The 10,726-nt window shown below is 45.0% G+C and overlaps 1 protein-coding gene and 1 long non-coding RNA gene across 6 annotated transcripts in view; one reads left to right on the top strand and one right to left on the bottom strand.

Moving 5' to 3' along the window:
* Positions 1 to 381: 381 nt before the first annotated feature.
* LOC130199488 (Krueppel-like factor 15) overlaps positions 382 to 10,726 on the bottom strand; it is a 12,834-nt gene continuing 2,489 nt past the window's right edge. For 2 of the 3 annotated variants that reach the window (XM_056423028.1, XM_056423026.1), the window contains exons 2-3: positions 8,592 to 10,112; positions 382 to 2,890 (exon numbers count right to left, since the gene is read on the bottom strand). In XM_056423028.1, the coding sequence (XP_056279003.1) occupies positions 2,722 to 2,890; positions 8,592 to 10,072 (1,650 nt within the window). In that variant the 5' untranslated portion in view covers positions 10,073 to 10,112 and the 3' untranslated portion in view covers positions 382 to 2,721. Of the gene's footprint in view, positions 2,891 to 8,591; positions 10,113 to 10,424 lie in introns of all 3 variants that reach the window. The other variant, XM_056423027.1, reaches the window with a different exon arrangement.
* The window catches only part of LOC130199489 (uncharacterized), a 9,851-nt gene continuing 9,207 nt past the window's right edge, over positions 10,083 to 10,726 (top strand). For all 3 annotated transcript variants that reach the window (XR_008832844.1, XR_008832843.1, XR_008832842.1), the window contains exon 1: positions 10,083 to 10,211. This is a non-coding gene — a long non-coding RNA (uncharacterized LOC130199489). The remainder of the gene's footprint in view (positions 10,212 to 10,726) is intronic.

Raw genomic sequence — 10,726 nt, 5'->3', positions numbered from 1 at the left:
ATCCTTCTGGTGCCTTCCCAGAATGCACCCTGAGAGGGCACCGGCTCACAAACCAAGGTGATCTGTACCCATAACAAACGGCACGCAGACGCTCCGCCGCCGCCACTCCGCCGGTTCTCAGTAACTCAGCAAACATCTCAAGAGGCTGACAAAACATCCAAAGACATTATTTTAAAACATTTAAACTGAAATGTTGAATTTCCATTCAGATTTGCCATGTGGTACGAATCTTGACATTTCTCTGGATGCTCCTTTAAGCTCTGAGTAAAGCGTAATAATAATAGTCTATATGCAACTTCAAAATAAAAAGTAGAACACCTAAACCCCGAGAATAGTTCCCAGGCGACTGATCTCGCACAGAAAGAATCTAACACAAAAACATTTCATCGGTTTTGGGATTTTTATTGTAAATATGTTTTTTTACGAAGGAACAAAAGCAAAAATATAACATTTTAAGCAACTCTTTTGCTTGTAACGTGTTTACCGAGCCCACACAGTCACTCATCACGTGTTTCGTAATACATTACGCTGTATTGCAATTTGCACCTGACCAAGTTAGACATATGCATATTGGGAGAATATGTTACAGGTTCTGATCCATTGATGCGTTACGAGACATTTCACGCGTCATGTAAAAAATAAAAATAACCCGGCAAGAAAAAGCAAGTTACCAACATTCTTCGCTAAATATTTGAATCATCACTCTTTCTTGACATATTCTTTCAAAGAATCTTTTTTCACAATCACATAAATCACCAGAAGAATCGTTCGGATCTCCTTTCAGATGCATTTACAGTAGCTACATACATTCACGGGCTCACGCCCACTCAGAAAAGTGTTTCTCCTGATCGTGCGGAAGGAATGCTTGACATCGGCGTGACACTTCTTCCAATCGGCGTCCCGATCGCTCAAAGGGGGCTCGGCCTTCGATGTCGGTTTTCAGCGAATCAAACGCTTCCCAAAAAAACAACCAAACAAAACGACGATTCCAGTTCAAAAACTTCAATATTCCTTCTCTTCAAAACAATAATATCGGCACGGATTATCGACAGCTTGATCCTCAACTTTATGGTGACACGAAAAACCACGAAATATTTTGGTTTAATTCAACTGATTCATACAGGAACACGTAATATGAGAACGATAAAAGAAGAAAAACAGTCGCTGTTCCCTGGAGACCGAGGCTTCTCATTTCATGGAAAGAGATCTGATGTGTTCAAGACCGTGGGACAAAGGGAATCTGCATTTTTCTTAAATACCTTTGGCGAATACGCTGTAACAAGTAATACGGCCAAAGAAAAACGTTCTATGATAAACTTTTTGGTTTTATTGACTAATTTTAAAAAGAGAAGAGGCTTCAGTGGAAGAGCCATATTGTTTGACACCTGTGATATACATACATAGGCAAATACAAATATACATACAGCTGATCTGGGGTGAATTGTTGTGATTCGATGTTGTAACACATGTTTCCAGCATCAGCGAGTGCAAAAAAAAGAAGAAAAGGATCCGCATAGATTTTGATATGTAAATTATTTCACTTCATTTGATATGTAAAAAAAAATCATCTGAATTGACGTGAAACAGAAGACAGGCGGAAAAATGAACTTGATTTGGCAGGAGAGGAGGAAAATGAGTTGAGACGTTACATCCTTTGCTTGTGCCACTCGGGACAGCAGTGGCATGAAGTAAAAGTGACTAATAAAGTTTTAATTTCGACATCGCAAAATCAGAAAACAAATGTTTTCATGAGTTAACAGTTGAACGTGCCGCTGTAAAAGCTTGTTTTTGACATCAGATTGAGCTCATTGGCAGACAATCATTCCATGTGGCTGCACCCACACAAACAAAGACCAAAACAATGTTCTGAAGAAATACTCTGGACCAGATGAGACAAAAACAAATTGCCAGAAATACACATTGTTCACGTGTGCCAGTGCAAATTACATAACCACATGTTTGCTGGTGAGTGGTAATTCGACGTTGAACATGATCATTCTTCTTGGGTTTGAGGTCACTTCGGTGTTCCTCCCTGTCATGAGACTCAAAGGCAATAAAGACACTTATTCAAAGCTCCAGGAATGTCCAGGCATCGTTCACTCAGCTGTCAATCAACCCCCCCCCCCCCCCCCCCCCGTCCAGTCAGCTTCGGTTGGGCAACAAATTCAATTTCAAGCCATCAAGCGATGCGTTTTTGCGTTTTTGCTAAAAAGCATTTGGCTCCAGCAAAGTAAAAAGAAAAGAATAAAAAGTGGGGGTTTAAATAGTAGCAGAACCCCTTCGCGATTTAAAAAATGTTTTATTATTCATAAAAGGCGTTTGACTCCAGAAACAACAAAGTGTAAATATACTCTCAAATATTTCGTCAAATTAGATCAGCTGAAAGATTTTGAAGTGAGACAAAAAAAAAAAAAAAAAAGTCGTTATGTACAAGAAGCTTATTCCACCGGCGAGGGTGTTGTGTCAAGTAACAGATTTCTGTTTCACTTTCTCTCTTTTCTTTTTTACAGTCTTTTCCTCACCACTCAATAAATTATAACAGTACCATGGACGTACGTCACGCACACGCTTAAACATGATCAAGGTGTTTGGGGGGACTTTCAACACCCCTCCCCCCCCCACCCCCTCCTCCGCTGTCGTCCGTCACACTAATACACACGCACACGCACACACACACACCCCTCCCCCACCCTCCAGTCCGTCAGAGTGGGGTCAGGAGACTCAGTTTGCAGAGCGCCCCGTCCGGCTGCTCCGGGGGAAGCGGTGGACTTTGAGGTGTTTCGACAGGTGATCGCTGCGGGCGAACTTCTTCTCGCAGACGATGCACTGGTACGGTTTCACTCCCGAGTGGGAGCGCCGGTGTCGGGAAAGTTCGTCGGACCGGGAGAACCTGCCGGAAAACGGGAGAAAAAAACCAGGATGTGATTCGAGCAGATTTAGGAAACATTAAGCGTGACTTCAATCCCACTCGGGATTTACAAATTCTTGTGTTTCATTCCCGAATCGCGGTCGATCAAAACTCTCACGGAGTTGCTTTGTCATTTTGAAATACGACAACTTCTGGCTTAAATTATACTCCACTTCCTGTAGTCACGCTTCAAACATCCACATAAAGTCGAACCCATGTCCATGAGGGCATACCGGACACGTGTTTTGACCTCGATCCCATATTTAGCTGGGATCCAAACCCGGTCTATTCCTGGCCTGCTCTGCTCCGGTCTCTATGGGCTCCGGCCAACTTTGGGTCTCATGACAAGTGAAGGGTTAAGTGGCTGATAGTGGAGTGTCTGTATAGTATGTGTGTGTGTGTGTGTGTCTGCATATATAAGTAAAGCTGTTAAGATCAGATTAATCCAGAACATTTCCAGTAGCACCGGCATGCCGAAGTCACAGAGGCGATAACTCACAGAGATATGAAGACGTCGCTCACGGTTATTTCAAAGCGTTTCCACTCTCGATGTGGATTACACAACCGGCCCGTTCATCATTTTAATGGCCCAATAAAAAGGAAATAACTGTCAGAGCCTATAAAGCCCCAAGTGTGTAATCTGAAATGCAAGGAACCTCGAGAAGCAACACCCCTTGAAGAGTCACTTTTGTTTTAACGTTCTCTTGTTGACTTGGCCAATAGTCAGAAAGCCGTAAATAATCTTTTCCAATGACTGTTTCACTTCAGCTGGTTCTGGGATTCCTTCCGTTTGTAGCACTGCATCTATTTGACTTTTACATTTTCAGGCTATGTTCTTGTCATTGGAGCTCAAAATACCCCCAAGGAGTTCAGATAATCACCTGCATCGCCCAGAAGATGTTGTCCGCGTAACAGTTTACGCCACAGATAGTTCTGACTGGGCCAGACGGTCTGTTATATTTAAAACTAAAGGGACATGAACGGTTATTATTCATTGTCACAACAGTTGAAGTTTGCCCCATAAAAAAGCGTGACCCCCTCAAAGTCCCTGTAGGCCAAGGGTGTCAAACTCATTTCCACCGTGGGCCACATCGGCATCACGGCCGCCCTCAAAGGGTTGTAACTGAAACATATACACTACCGTTCAAAAGTTTGGGATCACCCAGACAATTTTGTGTCTTCCATGAAAAATCACACTTTTATTAATCAAATGAATATAAAATACAGTCAAGACATTGACAAGGTTAGAAATAATGATTAATATTTGAAGTATTAATTTTGTTCTACAAACTTCAAGCTCAAAGGAAGGCCAGTTGTATCGCTTATATCACCAGCATAACTGTTTTCAGCTGTGCTAACATAATTGCACGGGTTTTCTAATCAGACATTAGTCTTCTAAGGCGATGATCAAACACAATGTACCATTAGAACACTGGAGTGATAGTTGATGGAAATGGGCCTCTATACACCTCTGGAGATATTTCATTAGAAACCAGACGTTTCCACCTAGAATAGTCATTTACCACATTAACAATGTAGAGAGTGTATTTCTGATTAATTTAATGTTATCTTTATTGAAAAAACTGCTTTTCTTTGAAAAATAAAGTCATTTCTAAGTGATCCCAAACTTTTGAACGGTAGTGTAAATATATAAACTACTCCCAACATATTGCTGAATAACTCTCTTTGCATTTGATTATTGTTTATTTGAGTGTAGAAATATTATACATAAGACATTTTCTCTAATATTACAACATAAATCCATTTCATTTGAAACCTTCAAAATAAAAGCACAGGATATTTTTCTCAGTTTTCTTTAAGAAAAGATGATCATATGTCTTTCAAGTTGTCAGGGGCCACATCAACCAATGCTTTCTGCAACAAGTGCCCTTCAGGCTCAATGACTTTGTGTTGACACGTCTGTCACGTCGTGTCTCTACAGGCACGTTGTGGTTGAAGTGAAGATCTAAAAAACCACACATCGCTCTCTTAACGCTCCGCACTCCACATGTGTTCCTTATGGTAATCTGCGTGTGACGTGCATGCCACACACACACATTACACCCTGAAGCCGTCCACTATAGCAGCTTCGGGCCGGGGCATGATAGAAACCACGCAGCTGTTCTAACTTCCAACTGGGCCGCAGCCCAGCTTCAACACACTGCGCTGGGGGAGATCGCTCAACACAACGTGCGTTTAGGACTTGTGCAAATAGACCTGATTGGTCTTTAAGTACAACGCATTTTGAAAGGGTTGGTGGTGGGGGGGGGATTGATCATCTGCCAGTTCTCATCTCTTTCTCTCTCCCTGCACCTTAATTTCTCGGGGCGTCTTGGTGGTGTATCCATTCTAGCGTGGGCGCCGTGGGAAAACACATGCGGCGGCTCTGTTCTGGCTTGTTCCTAAACGGCGCCGGCTCTGCAGCCAAACGGAGCGCTCTGAAAACAGCGTGAGGGCGGCACCGTCAGGTTCTGGTCGGCACGACCCCGCGGGCCAATTACAGGAACAAGAGTTATTGGCAAGCGCGGGTACTGTACCAGAGTTGCACCTGTTTGTCTGTTATCGTCTTTGTTGAGGTTGCCACAACATTCACGTCTCTCGTCACCGTGATCACGAGAACCGTAATTGTAAGAAATATAACTTCCACTGAGTTCTATGTGAAGCCAGAGAAATAGCACTCCTCTCTACCCCCCCCCCCCCCCCCTAATTGTTTCTGCACATCTGTAGATATTACCGGGACATATTAGCACCTTTTATTGTTCTTATTGATATTACCAATAGTCATATTATGTATTTTTTCTTTCTTATTATAGTGTTATTTCCAATGGGTCTGGACTGTTGCTCGAGGCACAGATGGCAAATAAAACCTTGAATCTTGAAACAAGGTGAGCGTTTGGTTAGCAAAGCGTCACATCGTCGGCGTATCGCGCGCGCAGAAACGCAACATTGGTGAAAAGGGAAACAAACCAGAGCTACTGTGAATAAACACCAAGCGGCCCGAGGGGGTTGACTCAACCCGTGTCTTGTTCTGTCCTGCCCTGTTATTACACCCAGAAGCTTTAATAACTACGTTACCGGCTCCGCGCGAATGCAAAGGAACGTCCACATTCAACGTTTCTGTGCTGTGCAGAATTTTCTGATGCTAACATTTTTTTTTCTTCAGGTGACTTCAGCCAATGAAATAAAAAGTATAAATAGTTTTATTGCAACGTTCTCGCATATCTGTTGCTGTGGACCGTGAGCCAATTACTTTAGCTTAGCATGAGATGGCTAAACGTGTTTCCTGAAGTGTGTAGTTGGCTTGGATTGGACATCATCTTGATTGCATGTCACAGGGGGGGGGGGGTGGGGGGGGGATGCATACATCATATCTTTATGTGAACAAAACACACGTTTAAGCCGTCTTCAAACAATGCATAACGGGTCTAATGGTTTTTATTTATTTGTTTTGCTCTAGGATAACATTAAGCGATCTTAAATACTTGTGCCCAGATGAAACGCACATGCTGGACAACGTTTCCCATCTGGAGGGTTTTAAGTGTCTGCAGGTTTTCAGTGCAGGGAGAACATTTACTCTCCTTAGCTGCTAATCTGCTAATACAAATTCTAACACTCAATTTAACTTGAACCACGATGGTCCAACAAGCGGGCGACAGCTCAACGTCTAGATACGGAATCCAAAAGTCGGATTTTGCACTTTGGATGGACTCGGAGTTCGGATCAGGATTCCAGATGCAAAGCAATGATTGACGGACAGAGAGGTCCACGCATGAAGTGGAGAGCGTTGAGCTCGATCCTCGGCTGCGTCTATGTACGTGTGTGTGTGGGTGTGTGTGTGTGCGTGGGTGTGTGTGTGTGTGTGTGTGCAGAAAGTCAGCAAACAAGTGGAATAACTAGCAGGGGGCAAAGTCTGCATGCAGAGGACTTCAAAAGGCGCTCTATCTAATCTACAACTTGAACCATGGTACAAAAAAAAGCCCACAGATAGTGGAGACACACATCCATGTAGAATGGAACAAATTGTGACTCTTGAATTTAATTTTATGTCGGGTCTTTCTCCGTAAGATGGACCCTGTCCCCATCCCCTCCCGTCCATAAACTAGCATCTATGGGGAGAAACTACGGGGTGAAAAGTTTAAATCTTTTGAAATAATATATCACATAAATTTATGGTCGCTAAAAGAAATGTACGAGTCATTATCTTGTTAAATATGTGCTAATGTTCATACATTTCTAGAACAGGAAACTGAACATTGGATGAAGCCAGGTTCAAAATGTTTGTTTCCTTTTGTTGACATAATATGTTTACAGCGGGAATTTTAAATATCGCTTTTTATCCCAATCAGGAATGTGAAGAAAACCCTAAAAACGTTCAGACTGTTAAAAGGAATGACGTTGGAAAGGTTGCTGCATGTGAGTTCTGCTGAAGAGGAGATTTCTGGCTTTCTGAGTCTTAAGAAGATACTAATATTTTGAAAAATTGACATTTTGAACCCTACAGGTGAATCGGGTAAGACATATAAATATCACCACGAAACAACCCCAGGTGATTGCTTACTTTTTAAAACTCTTTGTCATTATAAAATGTCCTTGTAAAGATGCAAATGAGGCATTATCTAACGTTAACTTTTGGTGAATTTTGGGGCGAATCCTACAGACGCCAACAAACGAGGTCGGACAACGAACACCTGGATGTGTTTTGTTTTGTTTCCGTCAGTCTGAATGAAAACGTGTTACTGGAAGCAAAACAGCCCAAAGTCTCAAAGTTGAAACATTCATGTCCCAATGAAACTAAAAGTGGTGACACTGCCCACTTCCTGTCCGGTGAAAGAGGATCTTCCATCCAGTTACACGACTGCTGCCTTAAGCTCCGTCTGTTCTTTGCATGGAAAACTAATTTCACTCTGCGCATCTCTTCAAAGTCTCCTCACGGGGGAAGAGGGATGCTCAGGTCATCGACTGCTCTCTGCACACGAGTCCACCGCGGATCTCGATAACTTTGGTTGCTGTAATCTCTGTGGTAAAATACAACACTTCACTCTCCACGACCTAACCATTTACCAAACTATCTATCAACCAAACTATCCACTTAAATATCTATCCACATAAATATCTATCCACCAAACTATCTATCAACTATCTATCAACTATCTATCAACTATCCTTTAACTTTCTATCAACTATCTATCAACTATACAACTATCTATCAACTATACAACTATCTATCAACTTCCTATCTACTATCTATCAACTATCTATCAACTTTCTATCAACTTCCTATCAACTTCCTATCAACTATCTATCAACTATCTATCAACTATACAACTATCTATCAACTTTCTATCAACTATCTTTCAACTATCTATCAACTATACAACTATCTATCAACTTCCTATCAACTTTCTATGAACTATCTATCAACTATCTATCAACTATACAACTATCTATCAACTTCCTATCAACTATCTATCAACTTTCTATCAACTTCCTATCAACTATCTATCAACTATCTATCAACTATACAACTCTATCAACTTCCTATCAACTTTCTATCAACTATCTATCAACTATCTATCAACTATCCATCCACTCCTGTCCACTCGGCAGACTCTGATCTGAAGGGTGTTCATCTACATCTCTCCCTCATTTGATTTGATACAATAAGACCGTTGGTTCTGCTCACCTCCATCCACAGCCGGACCAGGTGCAGGCGAAGGGCTTCTCCCCCGTGTGCCTCCTCAGGTGCGCTTTAAGGTGGCTGCTCTTGGTGTACATCTTATTGCAGCCGGGAAAAGAGCACTTGTGCATTTTAATTAAGTCTGCCACGGCGCTCTTCTGGTACCTCTGACCCCCGACGAGAACCCCGGCGGTCGAGCCCCCGCCTTCCCCGAGCCCCGTGGGTTTGGCGGCGATGGGCACCGGTGCGATCCGGACGAATTTAGGCAACACGGCGCTCCCGTTTTTGCTCGCGTTGGCAATGTTTGTCGCCGAAAGCAGCTGTGGCACCAAGGCGAAGGTCTGGCCCTGGATGTTGACCAGGAGTTGGGCAATTTTGATGTCCGACGGGGCCTGCTGCGCCGCCTGGGTCTTTGGGGGTTGGGCTTGCCGGGTTGCAGCATATGGCACGGCGCTGGCGTTGGGCTCTTGTTTGATCTGGACGGGCTGGATTTGCAGGATGACCGGCACGCCGGAAGCACCGGTACCTTCCGACGCGGCCGGCGGTGAACCACAATCTTCGTGTTTGATCTCGTCAACACTGCGAGGAGAACTAAAATCCGCTGCTGGTGGCGAGCCGTCCATGTCTGACGCGCATGCCGTGTGTTTGGTCTCTGTGTAGCAGGAGGGCGGCGAATGCACCACGGGCAACGTCTGATACGAATTCTGTGACACCGACGCGGGTTCTCTTGCCATTGTCCGTGAACCTTTCGCCTCGGCATCCTCCGCCATTGGCGACATCGCCTCGTTGCTCTCCTCCTCTCCTTTCCCCAACGCCACCGCCATGTTCTCCTCCAGGAACTCCTCGATCTCCTCCAAGGTGGGCTGGAAGAAGAGCGCCGCCGGATCCTGCATCTCGTCCAGGAAGACGGGGAACTCGTAGCAGTCCTCTTTGGCGTGCTGCTGGAGGAGAGTCATCCGCTGCTCCCTCTTGGACTCCCAGGCCAAGCCCATGGGTAAAAGAGCGGCAGGTGAGGAGGAGGAAGAAGAGGAAGAAGAGGACAGGGGGGCTTGGGATAGGGAGAAAGATACAGTAGAAGAGTTGTTGTGAGGGAGGGAGGCCTGCGAGAGGAGGAGGTCCAGCAGGCTGTCTCGACTCTCTCCTCCCGAGGAGCTGCAGCTCCCGCTGCTCCGGCTGCCTCGGCTTTCGTAGCCGGCGGCGAGGACGCGGCGCAACGTCGGCGACGAGGCCTCGGGGCTGGAGCAGAGCGAGGACCGAGGGCTGGAGGAGTCGCTGAGGTCATCCTCAGAGGGGCGAGGGGAGGAGGAGGAGAGGGCCAGCCCTTGGTAGGGGTGGAGGTGGCGGTGGTCGTAGACGCACGCGTCGGTTACCATGATCCCTGGCAACGCGCCACCATTAGCGTGGTGACACAGGCAGCTGTAGTCCGACCCCGGGGAGCCGGTGTAATACAGGAAGGTCTCCTCACCAAGCGGCAGGTGATCCACCATTCCTGTGCTCTGCTCTGCAGACCGGATGAGCGTCTTCTTTCTGCAAAAGACAAAAGGCGTCTTTGAATTTCACCGCATCCCAAATCTAGGGATGACACTGAGGTGACGAAGAACAGCGACACAGCAACAGTCAAGTCAGGTGAGTCTGAGAGACGGAGTTAAAGTTCTACCCGACGGCCCCTTCAGGGTTACACTGTACCGCAATGAGTAAGCCAGCAGCCAGGCGGAACGTGTGTCATTATGTTTTGGTCTCTGCGCACAATAGCAAGGAAGTGGAATGTGAAGATTGTGTGTGTGTGTGTGTGTGTGTGTGTGTGTGTGTGTGTGTGTGTGTGTGCGTGTGTGTACACACTGCAGCTGCTGGTTCAGACTTCAAGCTGACAATCAGGGGTTCCCATTTCCTCACTGCCTCAAACATTAAAACCTCAGAGTTCTGCTGTTCATCGTGCTCTGTTTCTATCCCTGTTTTAGCCCCGCCCCCCGCACGCTAAACAACAAAACACTTGCGTTGCTATTTAAATCCTTACATTTGAACACAACTGCAAAGTTCAAACTGAAAGCTCCTGCATTCACACACACACACACACACACACACACACACACACACACACACACACACACACACACACACAAGTCATGAGAGTTATATGTCAT

The sequence above is a fragment of the Pseudoliparis swirei genome, chromosome 9 (assembly GCF_029220125.1).
Source record: "Pseudoliparis swirei isolate HS2019 ecotype Mariana Trench chromosome 9, NWPU_hadal_v1, whole genome shotgun sequence".
NCBI classification, from domain to species: Eukaryota; Metazoa; Chordata; class Actinopteri; order Perciformes; family Liparidae; genus Pseudoliparis; species Pseudoliparis swirei.
This window is presented reverse-complemented; position numbering and strand designations above follow the sequence as displayed.